The 27688-nt window shown below is 37.2% G+C and overlaps 1 protein-coding gene across 22 annotated transcripts in view; it reads left to right on the forward strand.

The window, feature by feature from the left end:
- DOCK9 (dedicator of cytokinesis 9) overlaps positions 1-15341 on the forward strand; it is a 137106-nt gene extending 121765 nt beyond the window's left edge. For 13 of the 22 annotated variants that reach the window (XM_030036643.2, XM_030036658.2, XM_030036638.2 and 10 more), the window contains 10 exons: positions 3061-3183; positions 3527-3640; positions 3896-3901; positions 4297-4332; positions 5141-5287; positions 7390-7600; positions 9129-9319; positions 10587-10687; positions 10890-11028; positions 14111-15341. In XM_030036643.2, the coding sequence (XP_029892503.1) occupies positions 3061-3183; positions 3527-3640; positions 3896-3901; positions 4297-4332; positions 5141-5287; positions 7390-7600; positions 9129-9319; positions 10587-10687; positions 10890-11028; positions 14111-14233 (1191 nt within the window). In that variant the 3' untranslated portion in view covers positions 14234-15341. Of the gene's footprint in view, positions 1-3060; positions 3184-3526; positions 3641-3895; positions 3902-4296; positions 4333-5140; positions 5288-7389; positions 7601-9128; positions 9320-10586; positions 10688-10889; positions 11029-13595; positions 13604-14110 lie in introns of all 22 variants that reach the window. The other 9 variants (XM_030036662.2, XM_030036655.2, XM_030036642.2 and 6 more) reach the window with 3 other exon arrangements.
- Positions 15342-27688: the final 12347 nt, after the last annotated feature.

Below are 27688 nucleotides of genomic sequence, written 5' to 3' on the forward strand. Positions count from 1 at the left end.
TCTCCAATTTATATAAAGTCTTCCCAATTAGGTGAAATTTGTCTTAAGACTTTATGTAGTTTCTCATTTTAAAAATCGAAATTTTTAAAATTCTCAATTTAATTCTCATTTTAAAAGAATTCTCTTTCAGGCCAGGGTTAGCCTGACTCATTTCCTAAACTAGCCAGCTGAAAAAACAAAATTTTGCTTTGTTTTTTTAACAAAGTTACTGTGTGTGTTTCATGAACAGTTGTTTATGCGGACAGCATATTCAGCAGCACAAGTCAGATTCTCCTTGCAGAGCTAAAAGTCTTCTGGGTGTCAGAAATAGGAGGGTGAAAGCCTGGAACCTGATATTGTTTCCATGCTAGACTTTGCTGTAAGCAGTCCATCTGTGAGAGATCTAAGTTACGGCTAACAGGCCTGTGGCAGGTGCCAGATTCCATGCAGATTAAGGTTGGAAACAATTTCATTCAAGTTGGCTGTTTTTTTCCAAAATAAACTCTGCCAGAATACAGCTCCACTACGGATAGTAAGTTAATCTCTACCTTCCTTATTTGTTTTTTCTGGTATCTTGTTAGCTATGACTTTCCATGAGAGGAATCGTTCTAATTTGCAGATTGGTAAATGAAATGGCTTCACAGCTCAGATGGTATTATAGCTCTTTTAAGTGATCAACATGCAGTGTAATTCAATATACTAAAGCACTTTATGAAAAACAGAAATACGTACTTACCCAAACATACAAGACACTTTTAAGTGTGGTGGCGAAGGCTGGTATTCTTCATAGGTACTCAGGCTGATATCGTTTAACATCTTCATTAGCCATCTAGGTCATGGGATACAGCGTATCATCAAGTTTGTGGACAAAACTAAATGGAGAGGGGAGTGACTGATATGCTGGGGGACAGGGCTGCCATTTAGAGGGACCTCAGACTGAGGGAACACAGACGCCTCTCAAAGTTCTACAGAGACAAGTGCAAAGCCTTGCATCTGCGAAAAAATCATCCGATGTCTCAGTACGGGCTGGGGATGGATGGGCTGGGCAGCAGCTCTGCAGAAGGACCTGGGAGTTCTAGTGGACGAGAGATGGAATGGGAATCAGCAGTGTAGCCTTGTGGCAACAAAGGCCGACCGCATGCTGGGTTGTATTACAAATCGCATAGAGTCAAGAAGTGGAGGGAAGTGGGTTTTCCCCCTTCTGCTTGGCATTTGTGATACCCCATCTGTAATCTTGTGCCCAGCACTGCCCCCTCAAAGTCAAGAGGGATACCAACAAACTGGAAGAAGTCCAGCTCCTAAGGTGGTTAGTGGACGAATAAGACTCTTCTAAGAGGTGCGCCGTAACAGAGTAGGAGGCCGTTCTCACACGGTACAAGAGAAAACTCTGATTGGATATATGGAAAAAAACTTTTCCCATGAGAACAGATGAATGCTGAGGCAGGTGGCCCAGAAATGTTGTGTTGTTTTCCTCCCTCCTGTCAGCTCTCCCACGTGAAGCTTTTGCTCTTTATATTTTTTTGTATTTTTTTTTTTTTTTTGCTCTTTCCTGTGTGCAAACAAGATTGTACTCCTTTGCTGCATTTGGATGCCCTCTGGTGTCTAAGACCCTTGTCACAAAGCAGTGTTTGTGGACAGCCCTTGTGGTCCAGCAGTGACACTGGTCTTTCAGTTCTCACCCCCTGGCTGCTGAGGATGGAGCTATTGGAGAGTCTATACAGCCCCATAATGACTGGGGGAAAGGAGGGGATGTTTTAGGGACCGTTGCAGCACACGGATAAGGGTAGCATTTTTCAGTTTCTTTTTGCTCTCAATATTAAAGTTGGCTTTTCTTAGTGATACTTTTATGCTGTCTTGGTCCTCTACCAAAGGGAGGAGGGGAATAGAGTAGCGTTGCATCCCTTCTAAGGATAAAAGGAGTTATTTCCAGCCTCTGCGTTCACCACTACGATGCAAGAATGGTACCAGGAGGTCTCAAGAAGTAGAAATGTCACGTCTTCTGACATCTTGCAGTCTTAGACTTGGATTCTCTTGGAGGTACTTAGAGCTCCAGACATGTTTGAAGAAAACTGAGGTGTTAGGGTATGTGGATGGGAATGAGCTGCTTCACAGTGATTCTGTCACACTCAGGCCATGACCAAGTATATGACAGCTTCATCACAGGAGCTATCAGCTGTTCCATAATATCTGTGAAACTGTTTGTTATAACTGAGTTAATGGAGTTAGCCAAGTAATTTTAAATTTATGAAAACTAGAGCAAAGTACAAATGTTATCGTAGTTTTGTTTTGCTTATTGAAGTAAGAGAAATTAAATGCATGGAAAATAAATTATTATGACAAACTGATGGAAGGGACTTCATAATTATGATGTAACTGCTCTAATGCAAAATGCGTACTTCCATTCTAATGTATAGATAAGCATAGTTCTTACTTAACCTTAAATAACTATCTTTTTGCTGTAAGGATGGTGGTTTCTTGCTTGTGACTCTGTTTTGACCCTTTAGGGTTTCTCAGCTTCACTATTGTTATATGTATTTTCACTCTGGACCAAGTATACCAAATTCCACTGTTGTACCTTGATAATTACTTCTGAGTACAGATTTTGGAATTGTATTTTTTTATTTTATTGTTGATGTAATTTATTTGATAGTTTCCTTCAAAACCATTACAGTCAAGTGTTTGTATAGCTGTCTTTTTAAGGTAGTGTTCTTTGTATAAAACCAAAAAAACCCAAGGTTTTTTGAAAAAATAAAAACATGTTACAAGGTAAGACAAGGGTCTCAAGGTAAGACCTTGGGTCTTCACACAGGTGTCGTTTGTGGACTTAAGATGTCAGGAGTATCTAAAAGAAAAATGCTGTTTGTGGTAAATATGAAGAGTAGTGTACACTCAGACCATTCTGTTTTCTTTTGTTTCCTTTTGGGAATTTTTGATTGCCACAATAATTTAAATTACTATGTGTTGATAATTTTTTTTTGAGTCAAGATCTCCCTTTTCATTGGGAAGAACTTTGGGATACTTATTTGTGCTTTTCACAAGTACTGAATTGTTTTACTTTTTCACGTGTGTATCCAAATCTAGGATGTGCTGATGGAATTGTTGGAGCAGTGTGCTGATGGACTCTGGAAGGCAGAACGCTATGAACTCATTGCTGACATATATAAACTTATAATTCCCATTTATGAAAAACGGCGAGATTTTGAGGTACTAGATTCATCATAAGTAATTCTGAGCAAGAAAAAAAAAAATTTCTAGTCTAACTGCATGACACATTTGACATCGCAGGAGTATTAAAATTGTAACTGAAATATGAAGGTGGAATTTTTGTTTTAATTTTGAATAATTAAAAATGTTTAAATAAATGTAAATAATTAAAAACTAATCTTGCATATTGTCATTCTGATACAAGTACTAAACCTATTACTACTGTTCAATGAAACAGTGTTTTTAGTTGTTATTAATTACAAGGACATAATTTATTATTGTTTTAAGATAGGAAAATTCTACGTTATTCTTTTACCCCATGATGGTTTTCTTTTATTTTTAGAGGCTTGCTCATTTATATGACACTCTTCATCGAGCATACAGTAAAGTAACAGAAGTTATGCATACAGGCAAGAGACTGCTGGGAACTTATTTCAGGGTAGCGTTCTTTGGACAGGTGAGTATTAATTGACTTTCATTTATCTGCTCTGTGCAGTAAGAAAAACTGGAATTTATTTTACAAGGTATACTATTTCATCATCTATATTGATACCATGACATTAAAAGTACAAGAAATGTGTTCTGTAAGAAATAATTAAACATCAATAATTTAGTTTAAAACATTTATCAATTCCGATACAATTCTTCCTTATTTTCCTCAGTAAATTTTTTGCCTTTTTGTCCTTTTTCTTCTTTTATTTACTACCTTAAGGCAGCGGTAAGTTTTCTATAATGTCAGTTCTTAGCAACGTATTGACTTAATGTGTAGTGCTACAGTGTGGTTTGCAAGGCTGCTTCTTAGATTGGTATGCATTAATAGCCATTGCAATTCAAAAAATAACATTAAGTTCCATTTAGAGAACAAATCACTCTCTTCTATGCATCAGTATTGCATGCTTTGAACAAAAGTTCTGGCTGTGTATTGGACAGCTTCACATCTTCTAATATATGTCTAGAACGCTTATGTATCAGTATGGTATCACGCAGTATCAAGTAATACACTTTCTACGTGCATAGCCCAGTTGCTAATTGTTCAGCTGAGCATGGAGAATTGTACAATACTCTGAGCAGTATAACTTTACATGTATTCTGTTGTCTTTTATAACTTTATAGCAATACCAGTTTACAGACAGTGAAACAGATGTTGAGGTAATTACAGTAACTGCTTACAAAGCAAGCAATGCAGTAAAAACTACTGCATTTCACCTTAGTTTGATGTGGGTATTTTTGTCAATCTAGCCTGTGTTTATACATGATATGTTGTGCTTTTCTATTTTGTCTGTTTCATTTATGACAAAAATATTTCTTTTCCGATTGCAAACGTGAACTCAGACATGGCTTGTTGTTTTAAACCAATGACCTGTTTCACTTTCCACATACTCTATATTGCATTTACTTATGGTTTTAAAACAAATGCTTTATGTAATGAAAGTAAAGTAGTATATGCCAAGATAGTACAACATAAAATTAAGATTTTTAGGTAAATTAAATTTCATTTTCTGGGATTAATTTTTTATTACTACATAAAGAAATTTTTCAGATTATTTTTATATAAACCATTTCCAAAATACTCACTTGTGAATCAGATAGTCGTGTTGGGCAGCAAGATTTCTGTTTTGGCAAGTGAAACAGTGCTGAAAGTTCACTTTTAAATAAAAGTGAAGAAAAGTTATCTCAAAGGCTTGGCACGCCATAAAATTACAACGAACCTTTACAATTTTAAATGTGTGTTTCCATTGTCTTTCACTCATTCTGTAGTAGATAATTACATTTTTCTGGGTTTTTTTATTCTCTTAGGAAACCTTTTTTACTTAGATTTTAATTTCTCCTTATTTACATATGCTTGAATCCTGATGTTAAATGTTTATATTTGCTTTGAACCACATACATTATGTTCATCTTAATCATTGTCCTATGTGGTTTTTTTCCAAGATTTTGATTACTTCATTTTTTGCAGGGATTCTTTGAGGATGAAGATGGAAAGGAATATATCTATAAAGAGCCTAAACTCACACCTCTCTCGGAGATTTCCCAAAGACTCCAAAAACTCTACTCTGACAAATTTGGGTCTGAAAATGTCAAAATGATTCAGGATTCTGGCAAGGTATGATCTTCATTCTCTCTAAAAAATTCTGATATATTACTTCCACTAATCCACTTGAAATACTGTGGGATCACTGTCTGTCACTCATTGTGCACACAGACATAGGTGTCTAAAAAACTCTACTGGTTGAAGGGCATGAGAGAAATATCATCTCCTATTAAGTTTACCTTTAAGAACAACCAAAAAGCTTGATTTCCATAGTGTTACCTCTCACAATAATAATTGTGTCTTAGAACAAATTTGGACTGTGATCATATCCTGTGTTATGTTTAGCTGTATTTCTTGCCAGTTTATGCACAGTCATTCTTTGGAAGTTTTTCCCTTTTCTGCACCTTGAAAGCAGAGTCCAAACTTTCTTCTGAAGTAAGAAACAGACCCCTCTTCTGAGAAGAGTACCGTATGTAAATAACATTTTAATTCTGTATCAGTTGCTCTTGTTATCCTTTGCTTATGTCTCTGAGCCTGTTCAATTTTATAAACGCTTAAACTGTAGAAAAAAATGCTGATGCAAAGTCATCTGGTTAAATCTACATTTGTCATAGGAAATGCTTTCCTTTGTAATTGAAGGCTCCAAAACTGTTTAACTGAAGAGGGCTACAGTATCCCACATGCTGGGAAGAACACATACTGCACAAGATGCCTCTCTGCATTCCTTTTATTCCCTTCCTCAACCAATTTTTAACTTTTGTTTGGATTCAGACTTTATGGTGTTTTTCTCTTATCTATCTCTTCTGTTCCTTGATTCTACCAGTAAGATCACAAAGTTCTGTGCTTCTTGGCCTGAATGTGCAGCAATGGTGGGGCTTTTCAATATGGGAACTTTAAAAGGAGAGAAGGACTTATGCAAGGGCTAGATTTCATGCCACAGAAGGCAAGAGAATTATATCGTAATCTCAGTTTTTCACAGCTCTTCAAGTATACTCTCTTGAATTCTTTACAATTAATTATAATGCACGTGTGTGTGAGCATTTGTAGGGAACATTTTTCTGTCAGCTGTATCAGAATGAGTACATAAATTACCACTTAAGTTCCAGTCCAGTAATCTTGAAAACATTGCAGATTTTAAAAAAAAGTAATTAATCAAGCAGCATGTTCCAATAAAACTGGGTAACAGCAGGGAGACCTTAGCTCTGTTCCCAGTTTGCTCCATGACTTACCTGGTGACTTCATGTGTGTATTCGCATTGTTGGTTTTCCCACTTAGTTTATGGAAGTGAAATGGCTCAGAGACAGGCAGAGATAACATGAATATTTGATGTGGGACAAAAATGGTAGGCAACAACTTTTAGAAAGATGCACAGGTTTAGGGTGCCCTCTCTATCCCATGGTTGGGGGAAATTACAAAAAAAAAAAAAAAAAATCCTCGGTCCATTTAGTGACCCTGTTGGGTGAAGACTTTGGAGGCCTTCTCTATTGGTACGGGGGCAACTAGTTGCTGCTTTTACCAAATTAAAGATCAGCCAGTCCATGAACTCATCCAGTTCTAGAAACAAAATGAACTGAATAGTGAAGCCTTCAATTTGCCCTGCTCCCACCAGTATATTCTTTGGGACCCTCATAAGGTGTCAGAGCTGAGATGGGTTTGGAGGAGTACCTTCTGAAGGTAATATCTGAATTATTTGCAATGTAGGGTTTTATTTTTAATTATTAACTTTTTTATATCACTAGCAATTTTTGGTCTCCAATCTACTGCTGTATCAGCTGTCATGGAGGACAAGTATTTGTTTCTGGGTTTTCTGTATCTGTGCTTTCCAGTGTTAATCAAGGGTATAACTCTGTATTACATTTTTGTTTGCGGATCTGCATACACCAATTATCAACAATGACTGTTTAAAAAAAAAAAAAAAAAAAAAAAAAAAAAACAAACACAAAAAAAATCCAAACAGAACAAAAAGCAGAACACGTTGTAATGCATCTAGCTATGTTGTCTTCCCAATAGGTAGAAACTGAACACAGAGAAGCCCTGTGAGACCATTAACGTTTCCTGTGTTTTCAATAGTTTAAACGTTGAGACCAAATTTAATTTCTGAAAGTTATGTGACTAAAATTAAATCCACTTTATTCACAGTGTAGCTATCTGATTGTTTTTTTAATGTTTTTAAGGTAAATCCAAAGGATTTAGATTCAAAATATGCATATATTCAAGTTACACATGTAATTCCATACTTTGAAGAAAAAGAGTTGCAAGAAAGAAAAACAGATTTTGAAAGGACCCATAACATTCGTCGCTTTATGTTTGAGATGCCTTTTACTCAAGCTGGTAAAAGACAAGGAGGAGTAGAAGAACAGTGTAAGCGACGGACTATTTTGACAGGTACTGATTGAATGGAAATTTCCTTTAAAAGAAAACTGCTCTTTTATTTTGTTTTTTATACTTAATTCTTGATACTACGTTTTTCTGTATGTTGTGTATTTTGTCAGAAAAAATCCTTTAGAAGATTTCGCATGTGCCTGTTGGAGGTGACGAGAGTTGCATAGTATACCAAAATACTGTTAGACAAAATAAACTTTTAAAATTAGTACATACTTGAAAATAACACTAAAAATTGTGATATGCAAATACTTATAAATGACCATCTGTGAACACGTATATCATTGTGTGATTTCTTAACCTGTAAGCGTAGGAAAAAGAGTAAAATCTCATATTTGACTATGTTCTAACTACCCTTCACTTTTAAATAATTTTGGGTTTTTTTATAATGGAATGTCTGCATCTCTCCCTTTGCCCTTTCCTGTGCTCACCTCTTTGCTATAAAATATTGAAGAACAGTGGCATTATGCTTGCTGACTTGGGTGGGAGATGTTTCAACATTCTTTCTGTCTTGGAATGTGTAAAATGCAGCATTGGTTCTTTTGGCTAAAGCACTAGAAGAGCCTGAAGGGCAGGTTCTAGTTTGATTTCCAGCCTCTGTTCTGTTGTGGCTTTGGTCTAATCACTGTGCTTTAGTTTCTCATTTGTTAGCTTTAGAAGGGAGAGAGAGTGCCCATCTATCTCCCCATGGGCTCAAACTTTAAAGATATTTAGTTCACTGATACAAAACATTTTATTATACTTTTAAGGGAGATAATTAAAAGTTACGGTGTGTTTGGCAGTGTTTCTGTATAATGTGTAAATCTGAGTTTGTGAAATAACAAGTTGACTGGAAGCATTAATTCAAATGGCCTAATTCTGTTCCGTATGGGTTTTTCCATTTCACTTAAAGTCCTTTATAGCTATTAGCCAAAGTACTTTTAATATTTTTAGCCAAAACTAGGTTTTCAAAGTGGTTTCTTCAAGGGATAATCCTCAAATAATTTTTTGGTTTTTTTGCTTTAGCTTCAAGAATTGTGAATCTGGAGTCTAGCTTTCCTTGTTCTTAAATAAAAGACTATTTTGTGTTTTGTCTCTGTTAAGTGTGAGCTTCTGTATCACTGTCTTAATATAATGATAAAAACAACTTAAATGACTTCATAATGCCAGCCCTCCGTAGCCAATACTTGGGAGGAAATAGAGAATACAGCTTTTCTATTTTTGATTCTTCTCCTCCTCTTTGAGATATGTGGATGATAAGCAATTCTTTTTACAGTTCTCATATGAATTAAGTTCCAATGGTTTATTTCTTGGTTATTATTAGTAGCAGTAATGACAATGATCTTTCTTTGCTGTAATACATGTAAACCTATGCATATTTACATTTTCAGTATGTTGTTTCCCTGTACATTTGGTAGTATTTCTGATTACATAATGTTATTAAATTGAGCAACTAATTACATCAAAATGAGATTTTAGCATAAAATTCTATCAAAACACATGTTATTCAAAAAGCTTTTTCTAACTGTATTAAACTTGTTTCCGTCCATAGCTATACATTGTTTCCCATATGTGAAAAAGCGCATTCCAGTAATGTACCAGCACCATACTGATTTAAACCCAATTGAAGTAGCCATTGATGAAATGAGTAAAAAAGTTGCAGAACTTAGGCAGCTTTGCTCTTCAGCTGAAGTAGATATGATCAAATTGCAGCTGAAGCTACAAGGAAGTGTCAGTGTTCAGGTAAGACCATATACTTTGCCAATCAGCTATTGTACTTGCTTCTGTCCCTGAAAAATATTAGTAGCATTTTATCATTAGTTTCTATTCTGTATATTCAAGAATGTCCTAAATTAGAAATATGCTCACTGTTTGCAGTTATGTCCAGAGTAGGAAAAGCAATAAAAGCGTTTCATATAAACACTGATCATGGACAGTTACATGAAAGGATTAAGATTCATCTCTGGAATCTAAGGTGGTCTGAGCCCCACCAGGTTTTGGTGTAAAGCTGAAACTACCATAAAATAGTGACTTCCCGTATGAGGATGAATAAGCGTACTTTGCCTAAATGTAGGTCTGCTTGCAGTAGGTTCAACATGGTCATTATTACTTTTATATTTTGGTAAGACCCCTATGGAGATGAAGAGGAAGTGCCAAAATAGAGAAGGGTAATAGTAGAAAATCTCACCAGGCAACATATCGTTTTGCCTAAGGCAAGCAAGAACTGAATGTATAAAGAAACTGTCAGATTCGCCAAAATAGGGTACATAAAGCAGTTGCAGCATGTACAAATCAATATGGTAATAAGGGTCTTAATGCAGTGACAAGAGTGCTGCTCTATTATTTTTAACTGATTCAAATCAAAGGAACAGTAAACACAGTCATCTGAAATGAACAGTTGTCATATAGAAGATTAAAAAAAAAAAAAACAACAACAACAACAACAAAAAAAAACCCCAAACACCAAACACAAAGCAAGGTTCCAGAATCAGCAAGTTGTCAAGCTAGCATTTGGGATGAGAAGGGAGGGGCTCTTACTGTTAATATAAAAGAATAATAGGGATGAGTCAGAAATTGTTGAATCCAGTTTTCATGTAGCTGTCATAATGGTGCTGTTGAATTTCTGCTAATTATTGAAGAATTTTCAGCTTGGAAGAGTGTTTTCAATAGATAAGCAGACCAAACAGTAGTAGATCTAGCTCATTTTCTCATTTTCCCACCCTAATTTCATCAACAGAGATGACAAATTGGCAATATCAGCAGTCACTTTGCCACATCATCAAAGTGGTTTCTTTGTGCCAGGACAGGTTCATACAGAGTGCTGTAGATGCCTCTCCTGCTCTTATGTTCCAACTCCAGCAGTTTTTTTATTTCATAAGTCCAGCTTTTTTGAAATCAATGTGTTTTCCTAAGAAAAGCAAATCAGACAGACACCTGTAGTACCTGTTATTGCTAAGACAATATGTCACAGAGAACTGACTTTATTTTGTAATTCTTGTTCTTTTTATAGGTTAATGCTGGTCCATTAGCATACGCAAGAGCCTTCTTAGATGACACAAACACCAAAAGATATCCAGACAATAAAGTAAAGCTACTAAAAGAAGTTTTTAGGTATGTTTTTCCGGGGGAAAAAAAAAAAGATTGACTTTTTTTTTTTTTCCCAAGACTGGTATCATAAGAAATTTTTTTAAACTTTTAACTTTTACAGTGTTCTGACTGCATTAAAAACATACTTTAAGCTGGCATTTTGAATTGATCTTTTGGATTTTGTATTCCTGATGGAGATCTTTTTTAATTATTTTATGTAAAACAGGCAATTTGTTGAAGCTTGTGGGCATGCTCTGGGTGTAAATGAACGACTTATAAAGGAAGATCAGTTGGAATATCAGGAAGAAATGAAGGCCAACTACAGAGAAATGGCAAAAGAGCTTTCTGAAATAATGCATGAACAAGTATGTGCTGAAATTAAATTATACATACCAGCATTCAGAATGTAGCTGTAATGTGAACCCACTAGGAAAAGTGTATGTAATGCTTGCCATAAAAGGGACTGGTTTTTTTGTTTTGTTTTGTTTTGTTTTTCTATTGGAGTATAAGCATATCATGGAATTGTGGAACTTCACCATTTTTTTTCCTGTTTGTGAATTTTCTGCAGATGTTTTCTTGACCTTCAGAATTAGTCTCCCTCATTAAGGAAGTAAATCTGGTGGGCACCAGCCTGTTTATTTGTAGGAGAGGAAGAATGCAGTAAATATAAAACAAATTTAATGACATGAATATATATGTCATTTATGCTTCGTATGTATAGTTACAGGGGTCTCTATTCAGTGACCCAAAAAGCTTATTTTAGTCTCTACTTCCTGGTAACTGTAGGGGGATTTGATCTGCAAGCTTAGCCCTTTTTCTTTAGAATTTGGAATTACAAATATTTACTTTTGTGACAGAGTTAAATACCTTTCAAGAGGTATTCCAAGATGTTTTCTTGAGGTCAATCCACTGCATATAATCTGGAGATACGGGAGAAGGAAAACCAGAACTCTTACGGAGTGAGATGTAAGACCTTGAATCTGGGATCCATGGTAGAAATGTCTTCTGACCTCAGAGGCAAGGATATTATTTCTAGGACAGCAAGGGCTGACGGTTCATGCTTGATCCCTGCCTTCTTGACATTTTTATTCATCATATTGATCACTTCAGGTTCCTTTTTCTTTCATCTACTGCTATTTGTATAATCTTTTCCCAGAGTCATAGAGTGACTCAGAGTTCTTAATCCTCAAGACTTGTGTTTCTAGCCCACAAGAAATACTTGTGATTTCTGATAATATTTTACCTTACAAATATACATGTCTATGAGACTTCCTTGGGTACGAGCATAATAGCAACTTTTCTTAGTCTAGGAACCAATGCATCCTAGTCTGGATAACCAGTTGATACAAAGAGGAGCTCTGAGTTTCTCTTGTTGATACAAAAACTATAGGCTTTACTCAGAAATCAAATTGTACAGGAAAAAGTCAAACTTGAGACCTACCTGAGGCATTCAGTCTAACTGACATTTAAATGCTCTGTTAATCTTCCAGCTTTTTTTCGGAATTGCATCCTTTAGATGTACAGTGACTCTACCCATTTACTATTTTTTGACATCTCTAAATTACTCTTCTCTTGGATAATAATTATGTGCTCAAAAAGCTAGTCAGCTTGCTGGTGCAACAGCTTATCCGTATGCTTGTCTAAGAAAGTTTTGCCTTTATTCTACCCTTGGTTAGATGGTATCCAAAACTTTTATGGCGATTTTTTTCTGTTCAAAAATGTGTCAAGTGTCTAAAGTTCGCTTCATGCACTTTCTTGCTCTCCATTATTTCCTGTTGTGGTTTTCTCAGGTACTGTGCTATGAGTAGCTCTGTGCTATCATATAATTATGGTGAAGCACAAGAATACAGCAAGCGCGTAGGTTTTATTTTCATTCTCTTATTCTTTTGTTATACTATCACAGGGAAAAGCTTGCCACAAAACTAACTTTTTTTTAACCACCAGTATTGGAGAATATTGTGAAACAAGGCTTGTAGGGAGTGACACCATTTTGTCAGAATTCATGTGTTGGTTTTTTAATAAAACCCAGTATCTTTCAGATATACATGTAGAGGAAAACAGTTTTGAAAGATCCCTGGAACAGAAAAAGATTTGCTTGGCTGGGACAGTTTGACTGTATTTCCATGTGATTTATTGAAAAGCAGAAAGCAGTGGAGGGTTTTAGAAAGGAGGATAACTGATGGGACAGCTGATTAAGATGAATGAGGTATATGGGAGAATTACCTCCCTTTGGAAAAGAGAGGAAAATGTTTTGGTCAAGTAATTTAATGGTAATAAATGAAAGATTAATATTCCCCTGGCATAAGAAAAAGTAAAAGCATATAATGACAGTTTGTACACAAGAAAAAATACTTTGAACTCAATGCAAGATATGTGTTTAAAAAATGCTCAAGTGTGTGAGTTTCCAAAGATTGACAATAAGAAAAAGCATGTGATGCCTGAAACTTCAGGAGTAAATCACATTGTCTAAAAGTAAATGAAGAGAAGAAGGCGCGAACAACTGATACCTATGAGATAGCGTGAACAGAATATGAAAGTACAGCACTTACTGCAGTAATGTGTACTATTGGCCTACCACTGTGTTCTCTTTATAAAAATCTGATTAGTTGTAAATAATTAAAACATGCTATGTTGTTGGGTTGCTTTGGTTTTGTTTTTTTTTTTTTAAATAAGATTGATCACTCCCCTGAAGGCTTAGAATCATGAGGGTCTTCACTGACATCTTTAAAAATGTCACCTTTACGTGCCTGCCTATTGCTGTATTTGGAAAAAGCTTCTCACAACGTTTGTTTCAATGTCACTGAAGAAACCATTAGCTGTCTTACAGGACTGTGGGTTTTAAACAACTGCAAACATTTTGTTATGAAAAATACAGAAAAGAATCTTAACAGATTTTTCTTTTTTCTCCTCTGCTGCTTGCCAATATGATCAGATGGGATGGTAATTAGTTTTCTTTACTTCTGCTCTTCATTTGTCTAATCTTTGTATCATTCCTTTTTTTCAAATATTTCTAATCTTAGCATCAGTAAATTTATAGCTGTTAAGAATGAAGTCTTTTTGGTGCTTCGATAGCTTTTGATAAGAAATGCTCAAATCATACCTTGAAGTCAAAAAAAAAAAAGGCAAAAAAGGGCAAAAAGCAAGCCTGTTGTCATTGTGAAACTCCTTTTGCAAGTTAACAAGATAAATGAGAGAAGTTATACAAGCTTCCTCTAGAGAGGACAGTGTAATACCTAAATTAGGAGAACTGATGTTGAAGTAACTACTGCCGTCCTAAATCAGGTAGAGGATGGCTGAAAAGAGTAACCATCCTCAAAAAGTAGTTCTGTACCTTTGAGGAAGTACTGGAAAGTTGAGTTGATAACCAGTTTCATAATGTGCTGCTTAGCTGTTTTATAAATGTGTCATTTTGTAACATTGTGGTAAATACATGTTTTCCATTTTAAGATTACTCCAGTTGAAGAAAAGGCCAGTGTTATGCCTAATTCGCTACACATTTTCAACGCCATAAGTGGAACTCCAACAAGCACAACAGTTCATGGGATGCCCAGTTCTTCTTCAGTTGCATGATTGTTTTGTAAAGGAAAGTATGTTTGTTTTTTTTTTAAAGTATGTGGATTTGCTTCATTGTGTGCAGACTCGGGATGATTTTGAAGCTAAATGTTGGGCACGTGCAAGCTGCATAATTCATACGAATGTCTGAGCACATTTAGCGAATAGCCGTTACTGGTAATAGTCTTTTAGAGTAAGGGAGGCGCACATATATTTTTCAATCTTGCTGGTAACACTTAAAAGTATTCATAATGTCGTTGCAGAAGTGCGTGTTGGAAAATTATAAAGTTGAAGTTAATTTCTCTTTTTCATTAGAAAGTATTATTAAAATGAATTGCACATTACAAAAAGTGTCGTGGGATGTAATTTTGCAGATATGTAACATTCAGGTGTTCTTTTTGTGTATGGCACATAGAGATTGATTCCAAGTACAAGAACTATTTTGGGGCTAGACAGAGACACTAGTTTTTGGGGTTTAATGGAACTGACAATAGTAGTTTTTGTACCATTTGGCAAATTATTGTGCTTTATTTTATACCTTGTTGCATTTTGGAGGTATGTGAGCTTAGATCTTATTAAACAACTAAATACAACCAAAGGTCTGTATTAATGAACACTGAGTTATACTAAAATATCAATAGTAGTAAATTGTTATGTACATATTGTTTGTTAATACAGTCCGTACAGTCTGTACATAAATGTATTACATTTCTAAGCATTTTTTAATATTCATACCAGCTCTTATCCTTCTGCTTTCAGTTTATTGTGAAAATTTGCTCATTCCAAGTATATGCAGACTTTACAGTTCATTTATTCCTGTATATAAATAAGTGCAATATAAAGATGTATACAGTCTTTGCTATGTTAGGTTTATATGCAGTTATTAAAAGAAAAACACTTTTTTGCCAAAGCAATGGAGTATGTAATTGGTGATCATGGTTACTGTGGTAAATGGTGGTATAATTTAAAGCTTTTTCCATATACTTATTCTTTTAAGACATTAATTTAGTAATTTTATATTTGGGGGAAATAAAGGTTTTTAATTTTATTTAACTGGAAGCACTGTCCTGCTGTAATAAACATTCTGTACTACATCTATATTAAAAGGAAAAATGTAGTTACTTTTCTCACTGTGTGCTCTGGTTTTTATTTTAGATTTGTCCCTGAGACTGGGGAAAGATGAAAGCTTGATCAAAAAACCATGGTTTTTTGCAGCCTAAGTATGAGATGAGGTGAGATGCAAGCACTTCTAGGGTTTGTTTCATATTCTTTGTCAATAAAGGGAATTTAGGTTATTAGTTAAGACATCACTTTTGGATCCATCACGTTTGACTCAAGTAGCATGCTACAGTAACTAGAGTTTATTATTCACCAGTACAGTTAATATTAGGAAGTCTTCAAAACTTTTCATCACGTGGCAGTAGAAATCATCTTTTCCTTATGACATAAGGTTTAGTGTCATTTTCTGTAGTGTAGCATGAAACTCATATGTTGCCATTACTCATCAAAGGTTTTTCCAAAACAACTCATTCTGGCAGTGGAATGCTGGATAACTCTGTTTTTTCCAATTATGTTTCTGAAGCAAAATTCCTGTTTGTTTAAAATTATTTTCCTTTAAAAAAAAAAAGGGAAAAAACCCAGACACAGATACTTCTAGACAGTGAACCCACAGTGCTGTGTTAAGAGGCAGTCCCCTTTCTCCCCCTCTATATGCTTTCACAGCATATGGAAATGGGTGTGGGAATACTTTGTTATCCATCAATGTAGTTAGTCTCAAAAGGTATTTCATGATTAGGAGACAATATCCTGTAAAGTTGTTTTGCCATTCAGGAAGATTTCTGTATCAATATATTAATAGAAATTGTGTACATCATGGTGGCTTCTTGCAATTACCCTGCTTTTTTTAACTTCCCCTTTGCCCTGGGACCAGAGCTGACAGTTTCCTACAGCTATACAACACCTTTTGCACTGAGACCTCAATTTGATGGAGTTGTATCTGCTAGCCAACCTATAAATGTAGTATGTATTCAAAATTGAATACATGTCTATGTATATCTGTATACATCTAAATATATGTGTAACTGTTTTGCTTACTTGCTGAAAGTTGGCCAATGAAAAACAGTGAAATGTAGCTGACAAAAGGTTGATGTAGGTTTACATAGGGTAGTATTAATGATTAGCACATGTTCAACTCTAAGTATACAGACATTTTGTTTATAATCTTACATGATGCATTTATATGAAGGAACACACCCTCTAATGTATTGGTTTGGTTTTTTAGATATGTTAAGATTATAATTGTTGGGTTTTACCTCTTGAATATTTCATTCTGTACCGGCTTCCCTTTTCTGCTGTTACTTGCGCAACATGTAAATTAAGTATCTAGTGATTTAAGCCTGGCGTGCAACAAAGCACCATGAAGCTGCTCACTCCTCCCACCTGCAGTGGGATGGGGAGGAGAAAATACAAAGAAAAGCTCGTGAGTTGACACAAGGACAGGGAGGGATCATTCTCCACTTATGGTCATGGGCAAAAACCAGACTCAACTTGGGGAAAAAAACAAAATCAATTTAATTTACTACCAATCAAATCAAAACAAGGATAATGGGAAGTAAACCCAAACCTTAGAACACCTTCCCCTCACCCCTCCCCGCTTCCCGGCTCAACCCCACTCCCGGTTCTCTCTCCTTCCTCCCGCCAGCGGCGCAGAGGGACGGGGAATGGGAGTTGGGGTCAGTTCTGCTGTCCTGGTTTCAGCTCGGATAGAGTTAATTGTCCCCCTAGCAGCTGGTATAATGCTATGTTTTTGAGTTAGGTATGAGAAGAATGTCCTCATGACGTGAAGTTGTCTCTGCCGCTCCTTCCTCCTCAGGGGGAGGACTCCGCACTCGGCCCCTGCTCCACCGTGGGGTCCCTCCCATGGGCTGCAGTCCCGCGTGAATTTCTGGCCAATCGGTATGCACAGGGTGGCCAATAAATTAGCATCAGTTTAACTCAAAATGAGTGATAATATAGTTTCCTTCCACAGATGCTGGCATACTCCATAGCATACTGTGGGTAGGTAGGGTACTGTGGAAAGAAAACTACATGTACTGCAGAGGAGAGGAGGTAAAGTCACAAGAATGAGGAGGCAAGTTGGGCTTAAGGCAAGTAGGGATGAGGAGGGGGTGTTTGGACAAATCAGGAAACCAGGGCTCTCCGATTCAAGTGCTTCAAAAATCTTTTTTCAGGATGCTGAGCATGCTCTATTTTACTGTTGTCACAGTTACCTATACAATAGCAACTTGTAATGTGGTCTTAGGGGTCTTTGCAGTTAGTTTTCAGGCTGGACATGGCAATCATAATGTTAAACCTAACCATAACGTTATAAATATTCTTAAAATAGTATTTAATTAAATGGAATGAGTTCAAATAAAAAAGTGTATTTAGGTGAACCTGGCTCTTAATGAAAACACCTAGTCCAGTAGGTCAGGAATGCTTTTTTCTAATACCTGTTTTCTTTTATCTTTGTTTTCTTTGTGAGAAGACTTATTTCCAGTAAATAAAAGACATGTAAGTCACTATGTGTCGTGAAGGCTCTCTGGTGAAGTTTGGGAAAACTAGTGTTCTGTGGTTTTCATGAGCTGAAAAACTCTGTGTTTAACTGTGCCTAGACTAGGGGTCCTGGGTCTTCCTGGACAAAGGGCAGAAAAACCGGCAATGCTAGGCAGATAATGACTAACTTCAATTGTCTCCATGTTTGTAGGAGTGACGACCATTTTAACACCTTTAAAATATTTTGATGGTGGCTTTTTCCTTTCTAAAGTATTATATTGAATGTATAATGAGTTATTAAAAAGCCATTTAGACTTTAAATAACTTTTGGTCTTGACACAGTTAATTAATTTAAATTATATCTAGCAATTAGGCAGTATTTCCCTTTCAAGTTAACTGTAGTAGATGTTAGGTTTTTTGCTGGCATTTTCTGCCTAAGGAGGAGTTTTATAATTTCTTCACTCTATGCAAAACTTGTAATTGTTTTTTTTCTGATTCTTTTAGGTTAGTTTAGTTTCCATTTAATATTTTAAGAATTGGTATAAGGTTTAACCAGCTTTACACAGACAAAATTTTCAAATTAATGAAAGTGAGACATCAAATTTTTTTCAAGTGTATGAGGAAAAACAGATGTCTACCAGTCTAGAACACTTATCAGACTATATACAGGAAGCCACTGGTAACCACTGAATAAGTAAGTTCGAGCTGGCATTTAGAGTTTGAAAAAATGGAATCTGAAGCCTGGAAGAAGTCTGAAGAGAAATTGGCTGTATTGTTTTGCACCAGTCAACATTATTAGCACAACTACCAAGAGAGCTGAAACTTCTGACAGAGCTGTTGAGTAATGTGATTTTTTTTCAATGGCATGAACTGTAAATGGAAGAGATAAGAAGTTCTCAAGGACGTCTAGATAACTGTAAGAAAAAAACCTTAGTTAAGCAAAACTGTTCAATCCATTGCTCATTCCATAACTCTGCGAACTCTGTGAATGTTGCTTGAGGAGAGATGAGTCCAGAGCTGTACTGGATTTAGTGAAGCTTTAGTAGCCACCTTAACCATGGTAATCAATAACAGGGCACGTAAGGGGACATTGTCATTGGTCTAATGAAATGGAAGAATTGTCAACATAACTATTTAGAGTTTTAAAAGGCCTGTGACAAGAAAGAAAACTTCTGTTCATCCATCAGCAGCCTGGGGCGGGGGTGGGGGGTGTCAGTTTGCTTAAAACTTTTTTCTCTCATCATCACTAGTGATGGATCCTTGTTCTGCATCCATAATTTGGTGTGCTAATAGACTCTAAAAATATATCATAAAGCCTTGAAACAATTTATTTAAATGTGCCTAGAGTAATTATGTGACTGGGATTTTTTTTTAACCACTTATTTACTTGAGAAAGATAAACTAGGGGATGTGACACCCTACACTAAAATAGAATGTTATCTCTTTTGAAGATACTGGTAACTCCGAACCATAGGAGCTGAAATAGAAATGAAGGAATGCACCGGCTGGTAAAGCAGGAGGCAGCAATGTGTTGGCAAAGAGCTGTGTTGTTAAAACTCAGAACTGGATGATTAACTTGCCGTGCACATCTGCAGGGAAAGATGACTCACAGCCAATAGTAAAGTATGCTTATTACAATATGCTGGTAGAAAGCCATTGGGTCTAACAATACACAGCCAGTTTGGATAATAGATTATTTTAATTAAATAATTACCATACTGGATTTCGGTGCATGTCTAGGAACCAGTGATCAAAACTTGACAATATTTGTTACCAACTGGCAGAGATAACCCTAAAGTGAAATTTATATTTTATTCCAGAAAACGTAAATCTGTTCAGCTCATTAAATAAATTGGTAAAAACTAGAAGCTTTAAAAAAAAAAGCTGACTGGATGGACACAAAGCTATGACAGCAAGAGAGGAAATGCTTTTGCTTTTTGACAAGCTGAGGATAGTGATGAAATACTGATACTTAAAAAATCAAATATTTAAGTGGAAAGAAGAGGAAATTAAGGTACAGAAAATTGCTAAGGAATTTAAGATGTTGAGTGGAAAAATCTACCTCGCACAGCTGAAGATATTATAAGGCGTTTTGCTGAAATACTTGCCAGCTGCAATATAGCCTCATTACTAGGCAGGTGGTCAAAGGTCAAATTGTTAAGTATGGAGCTATGTTCAAAGTGGTTATGTTCTATCTTTAGAAACAGTGACAAAAACATGCTTTTGCATGAAGATAATGATATATTTCGTAGCTCCCCTATAATCCAACAGGAAGTTTATTTCTATCAGGTATTCAGTATCTACAGGACTAAAAACTGAAACCAGGCATAGTAAGAGTTGACCGAAAGGCACTGGCCTGCTAATGTTCCTTCAAAAGAGATCTCTGAGCACAGAAATTTTGGAATAATGTTCACGTCCCAATATTCAGGGAAAGCATGTGGGTTGATAATATGCTGGTTGCCATGGTACTGGTGTGAAACACCACACTGGGAGGTCTATTACGAGATTCGAATAACAAAGAACTAAAATAGGCTTATACAGAAAATAGGTCTGGTCAAATAGCTCTCCTCCTTCTTTGCAGACACTGTACATTTAGAGACTGTTTTGTAGTTCATTGACTGTGCGCGGTAGGAAATTAATCTGATAAAATGCAAGACCAGAAGGCAAGGGAAGGCGGTATTTATTTTAAACAAAACCAATCTTGGTCACTCACGTTGACTCTCTCATAGGTTTCACCCAGTCATATTCTCACACCCACGTGCTCACGAGCACCAAGAAGCCCATGTCCAAGCGGCCAGGCCAGGCAGAGCTGGAGACGCCCCTGGAAGACAAGGAATGGTGGCTCTTGAGTAAATGCCATGTCACTGGGGATCTTCTTTGGCGGTGGAAAACTTTTTCAGTATGCTGGTTTTGACTGGGATAGAGTTAATTTTCTTCATAGCAGCTGGTCTGGGGCTCTGTTTTGGATTTGTGATTACAACAGTGTTGATAACACAGGGATGTGTTTGTTATTGCTGAGCAGTGCTTGCACGGCGTCAGGGCCTTTTCCGCTTCTCACCAGCGAGCAGGCTGGGGGGGCACAAGAAGCTGGGAGGGGACACAGCCGGGACAGCTGACCCCGACTGGCCCAAGGGACATCCCAGACCATATGACATCACGCTCAGCATTAAAACTGGGGGAGACAGAGGTTGGCCAGGGCAGCATTACTTGGGGACTGGCTGGGCCTTGGTTGGTGGTGAGCAATTAGGCTTTTGGCAACACTTGTTTTTCTTGGGTTTGGGTTTTTTCTATCTCTGTTTTATTTTTCTTTTCTTATTTTTGGTTGGGGTTTTTTTGGGGGGGGGGGAGGGGGTGGTGAGTTGTTTTGGTTTTGATTAAATTATTAAACTATATCTCAACCCACAAGTTACCACACTTCTACCCTTCTGGTTCTCTCCTTCATCCCACTGGGTGAGGGACAAGCAAGTGGCTGTGTGGGACTGAGCTGCAAGCCGGGGTTAAACCACGACAATCATCCAGGTATTTATATCCTTCAGCTATTACAAGGCGATTTTCCATCATAATCTTTCTTATCTCATCCCCCATAAACCGTAGGGAGGGTTGCTACCTGTTGTTTGTGTTACCTCCTTTGGGTATCTTTATGGCTACAGCCTTTCTTCCTGCTGGGATAACAAGGAGCGGACTGGGACGTACGGTGTGCTGCGACCCTGCTGCCATCCTCCTGTTATGGGACCTCAGGTCTTCTGCTGACACGTCACCCTGCTGTGTTCTCCTGCTCTTGATGTAAACAGCACATTCCTCAGTGTTTACTAGTTTAATTGCTGTTAATCACGTCCTCAGTTATCGATTCATGCCATTCCTTCAACCCATGCTGCTGCACATGCTTTGACATAAATAATTCCCACTCATATTTCATTCGTATTCATATTAGTGGGTCATTATAATAGAGCGTGTGTCCAGATGCTGAAGTGCAGCCTGGCAAATGCTTTTAGAGACCGTTGATGGAAAATCAAATGGAGATGCCTTCTAGAAGGCTTCCCAAAGTATTGGTGTCATAGTGGTACTATTCAAAATCTTCACTGGTATTCCAGAAACAAATTTTAAAAAACCCTGCCAATTTAAATTGCATGAAAATGAAGGCCAATCTCTCCCATTTGAGTTGCTCCAAACTAGGACCTTTAAACATAGTATGCTACTTTTACCACTACAAAGGCTTACTTCTAGGAACAAGAAATGAATATTAAATGTACGCGTTGTCTCTTGGAAAACAGTACCAGCAAAAAGGATTTAGGGATTCTGAATGTAGAGCTTCCCATAAGCAAACTCCTAATGTAATTCTATGGTAAAGAGGACTAATGCAGCAAGTGGATGTAAACAGAATGTGTCATGGTGGTTTTACCCCCTGCCTACACTCTGCTACTGGACAGCCACTGGGGCTAAGGATTTAAAATGTTGAACTGAAGGATTTATACAAGAGTCACAAAAAACCAAGTTCAAGGAATAGAGGAAAATTTTATACGGTAGGAGATCTGGGGGAGGGTGTTTCGACTTAACAAGTAGAAAATCGCGAAGGGCTGTACAATACAAAAGCAATCTTGCCAAAGAGCATAGTGGATGCTGCGAGGCTTTTTTAATGTGGTTAAGGAAGACGTAACAGAGATTAGATGCTGAAGCCAGGCAAATTCAGATTGGATATTCAAATCAGGCTCTTAATCCCCATTAACTACTACATTGAACACTACTGATGGTGCTGAATTCCAAAGGTCTGGACGTCTTCTGTCAGATATTCTTTACGGTAAGGAGATGTTATTTATTTAATTACTTCTTTATTTCAGGTATAGCTAACCTGTGGTACAAAGCTCAGGCTGTGTGCGTTAGTTCAGAGCTAATGGTCTCTCTTAGGTCTAAATGCTGAAGCCAAAATTTAAAAAATAGTATGAAATCCTTAGCTGTCTTAAGCTAATGTTAGTTACTGTTAACTTGTTCTGTTTCATGGCTATTTTATAACAATATTCTGGAAAAACAGATGCATGCAGTCTCTAACAGGGTAATTTTAGGAAGTGGTTTTATTGTTGACTGGGTCTTCGTTCAGGACAGCGTGTTGTTACTTATCAAAAGACTTGTGTTTGGCTGCCAGATTTCAGCCAGTTGTTAGTCACAGCAGAAACTTGTACTGCAAGTGCTAGTGAAGCAGTTGACAAGCAATTATATGCTAATATTTCTAGTGTTTGAAGCGATTTGAAATGCTTGTAAGTGAAGAAATGCCTGGGATGCTTGTTTGAGAGAGCGGTGTCTTATGTGAATGACCTAGAACTTCAGTCTCGTTCCTTTCCTCTGTCTCTGCCTTTCAGGTATCAGGTATAGTTACTTTATCTCAGTTTTGGGTGGTAGGTATCAGCTTCCTCAAGACAGTTAAAACATTTGGTCCATGCAGCATGAAAGTTGGATTTTGTCTAATCCTGTTAAAAGAAACAAGGCACTGGGTTGAAATTCTTAGAACCTGGAATTCCTCAATCCAATTTCATACGCAAGGTGTCTTGTGTCCTAATTTGTCATTTTTAAACTGTTCTAACTTCATATAGCCGTTTGATGATGCACTGGGAACAGCTACAGGCTTAAACCTTGTCCTGTTTCTTGGCTGACAGCTGTTCTTGCTCAAGTTGCAGATAGCTGACTGGGGCTCTTCTGAAAACTGACTTAATCTAAGTTAATAAGCATGTGAAAATTTCCACAATATACTTTATTATCCTCTTTAAATGTAAAAGTCATTTGTTGAGCTGTGGTCCTCCTGGAGCTTGTAAGTATTTCATTTGGGCTTTTTTTTCCTTATCCTTTTACCAAATTGCAAGTCACCTACTGTCCTGGTTTCGGCTGGGATAGAGTTCATTGTCTTCCTGGTAGCTGGTATAGTGCTATGTTTTGAGTTCAGTATGAGAAGAATGTTAAACCATGACACCTACGTACGATTAAATTACATTGGAGTTATTGGTCAAACAGTTAAATGTTTGATAGAAAGCATTTCAATTCAACCTGTTTGAACCCCCTTTTCTTAATCTACTTGTCTTGTTTGTCTATTTTAATGAATTTTGATTCCTTTCAATTAAGACATTAATACACAGCAGTTTGACTCTATCCTTAGCTAATTATATCACTATATGTAAATTAAGACGTGAACAGATCTCCATCTTTTCCTAGCAGGATGTGTTATATTGCCATTGAAGCTTACAAATTCTTGCCCCAAACCTGCACTAAATTGACTTTTCCCTTTTTGTATGTATTGTATGCAATTTATGTGCACAGTTGTCATCAGAACCATTTTTTAGATCCTGTATTTAACAATAACTGGTATATATTTTATTTATTTATTGGTGATATAAGAGGGGAAAATCTTGGCTTAAATTACAGCGTCATCCAGCTTCCTGATTTTGCCTCAGGCCTAGCTTCTCCCTTACCGAAATCTTGATTCTTGAGAACCTCTTCACTAGGAGAACTGAGCCACTAAATAAAAAATTAGCTGTATTTTGTCATCTCTATTCCTTCTGTCTGTTCTGATTACAAAATATGTCAGACTGCTGTAAAAAAAAATAAATTTGAGTTGCTACAATGAAAGTTAAACAGCAAGTTAAATAGCACTTCTCTATCCCAAATAATTTAAAACCCAATTCATATGGTTCCAACTTCATCCCGATACAAAATGCGGCAACACCTGTGTCCTGGGTTCAGCTGGGATAGAGTTAATTTTTACAGGAACCTGGGAGGTGGGGGGGCACAGCTGGGGCAGCTGACCTGAACTAGCCAAGGAGCTATTCCATACCATGTGCCATCATGCCCAGTATATAAATGGGGAGCGGGCCGGGGGGTGCTCTCGACTTTCGGTGGGGGAAGTGGCGGAGCGTCGGGTTCCGGGTGGTGAGCAGTTGCACTGTGCATCGCTTTTTTTTTTTTATATTCTTGTTGTTGTTGTAACTTTTTTTTTTTTGTAGGTGTTGCCCCTGTAAACTTCCCTTATCTCAACCCTCGAGGTTCCGTTTTTTTTTTTTCCTTTTCTCTCCTCCGTCTCCTCCTTATCACACTGGAGGGGGGCGGGAGGAGTGAGCGAGCGGCTGCGTGGCTGGGCTGAAAACCACACAACCTGTTAGGAGGATGTAGCTGTGGTTTCATGATGTATCACTGCATTCCATAACAGCAGGAGTGAAAAATACGTGTTTGATCGTGAGAAGGGAAAAGATAAGTCAGGTGCAGTATATCCCTTCTGCATGGACTAACCTTTCAACCCAACTTTTGTGCCAGTTAATTTTCAGCTGTTTGACTGCTGAGATACTGTTGATGCTTGGTTCTGTCTGTACCATAGCTTCCTTTAGATAAGGTCTCCCTTTAGGGAGACTGCTCACGCGTCTTTCTCCTCACCAGTCCATCTGCAAGGCCCCGTCTCCGAACACTCCTCTTTGGCCGTTCTCCATTCTCTTCAGGTCTAGTGGCCTTGTTGCAGCCAAAAAAATTAGTTGTCTTCCCTGCCAATAAGCCATTTAGCCAAAGTCCTTCACGATGTTTAGCTCCTCTTTCATAGCACACGTCAGCAGTGTTCAGGCTCAGAAAATAGTCATGGTCAGCATCAGACAGAACATCTTCTTGACCATTGTTCCCACGTCATGGTTCAGCTCATCATGTTTAAGGTGAGCCAGACACAAATGTTTTGAACCGTGCACACGTGCTGCAATGATGTCCTCAATCTCATCTCAATCCATCCTTACCAGGGTCGTCTTGCACCAGAGATCTGTCTTCCTGCTCATTAACGACGCCACGCAACAAGGTGGAGTGACATTGAGGATCCTTGTCAGGGCAGCCTCTGCCTCTGTACAAGCTTTCTGAAGATACTGGTTTTTCTCTGTAGTAGGCAGTTTGCCCTCTGAAAAATCTGTGGTCTCAGCTGAGTGCAGTTAGACCCCTTTCCTGGAAGGTTTTGCAGGGCTCCAGAGAAGCTCATCAAGGGTTACTGGTTGGTGTATTTCAAGTCTCAGGCAGATACCCAGCATCAGTTGTTCCCAAGTGAACCATAAAGGAAAGCTCAGTGTGAGTATTAGCAAAAGCATCTATAGCTGAGAGGCCTCATTAGGAGTTCGTGTTATCTAATAACCAGAAGAAAAGGAAGTAGTTTTAGTAGGACACAAAACCAGGAACTGCTCCTTGTCTCCAGGAACTGTAAGTGAATGGATGTGGGAGCAAGAATATGATACCTTGTTCTTTGACCATGTTTTCTCATCCCCTTTTAGAAAATGTTCTCAAAAAGAGAATAAAATTAATCTTTTTTCAATACGAGGTTGAATAGATCTGTGGATACCTCTTACTGGGACACACCAATAAGTATTAGAGAGGTTGCAATAAATAAGCAACTTGATTTTATCAGAAAGGAGGTCACAAAGTACAAAGCTATTCGATACCATAACGAAACGGGTATTCCTGTTTCTTACGGAGAGGATAAACCTTTTCTGCTTGGACAGACTTGATTTTTTTACTGTAAGCAAAAGACAGGTATTACTGCAGCAGTAGCAGGACTTGGTAAAGAAAGCATTTCTGATCAATATTACATTTGTAAAAGGAAGGTAATAACGTACTAGAAACTGGTATTAATAAAGAGCTGCTTTCTAATAACAGTATACAAGCTTCACTTTATATATATATAAACTTAAAAGTATGCAAGTTTAACTCCAGTACTGAAACAGATAAATGTGGGCTCTGTTCTAGTACTTGCTTCATGTGAAGCATCTGCAGTTCTAGAGGGATAAGCCTGGGTTAACTTCTCATACACAAACTGATTCTCAACCACTCCGGTTCAAGTGATTTGTGTAGCTTATGCTGTATTGGTTCTCTGGAAGATGATTTTATAGCCTGTTACTAAAATGCTCAAGTGTCTTAAGGCCCCTCCATAATAACGAGCCCCTCCATTTTAGGCTACTTTTTTTTAGAGCTTTTATCTATAACTAGCTAGGAGTGTTTTAAAGAGCTTTGCTCTCGACCAGATATAATTGCTTGTTCATGTAAGCAAGCAGTACATTGCAGGCTAATCTGTTCAGCATCGGTTTCCAAACAAACAAAAAAATAGAGCAATTTGTTCTGCTTGCATGCCCTTTCCCATTTACACACACACACACGCGCGCGCCCCACTTTTCAACATAGATTGTAGGGAAACATTGCGCTGCATTGGTTTTGCATCACGAGGGACTGTTTCCACTATAGAAAACATTTCTTGTGTATATAGTGTATCTGTTGTATAGGTTGAGCAATTTGAAATCTTTTAAAAGAAAGATTTTCATGTAGCATGTGTGTGGGATCTCAAGACTTCCAATGTGCTAACTCCATGGTCTCATTATGAGAAGACTTAGACAATTTTGAATGCAAGGTATCATCATATTATATAGCATTTTTTAGGGTAAAGAAGTAGAAAACTATCTCTGTGAAAATCTGATTACTATCTACAAAGGTTCATAACTGTTAAGTTTTTACATAACATTTACAGAAAAACGCGGGAAATTCAGATTATTCACTGAACTGTCAGTCAGTCAATAGCAAAGAAAGAATTCAAGCTGTGAATTCTGAATCCCTCTTTTCAGCCCTTTAGGCCTGTTACCCTCTGATTAATAACAACTCTTTCTCTAAAACTCGCTCATTTTTAAATATTTGCAGTAGAAAAATAGCTACAAACTCTGCAAACTTGGACAGTTAAGAGAGCGGTGAAAATTAAGTGTTGAGCAAGGTATAACCTTTGATTAGACAGCATATCATTTTTTTTTAAATTTCATTTTTTGTATAGCTAACTGCAGGTGTTTGAATAACTTACAAAGTCTCCTGAAACTTCAGCTACATCTTCAAATGTCTTTTTTAGCACTGGATAATCAGAATTCTCAAAATGTGACATCTGTGACAACAGAAAATATTATACAC

The sequence above is a fragment of the Aquila chrysaetos genome, chromosome 14 (assembly GCF_900496995.4).
Source record: "Aquila chrysaetos chrysaetos chromosome 14, bAquChr1.4, whole genome shotgun sequence".
Lineage (NCBI taxonomy): Eukaryota > Metazoa > Chordata > Aves > Accipitriformes > Accipitridae > Aquila > Aquila chrysaetos.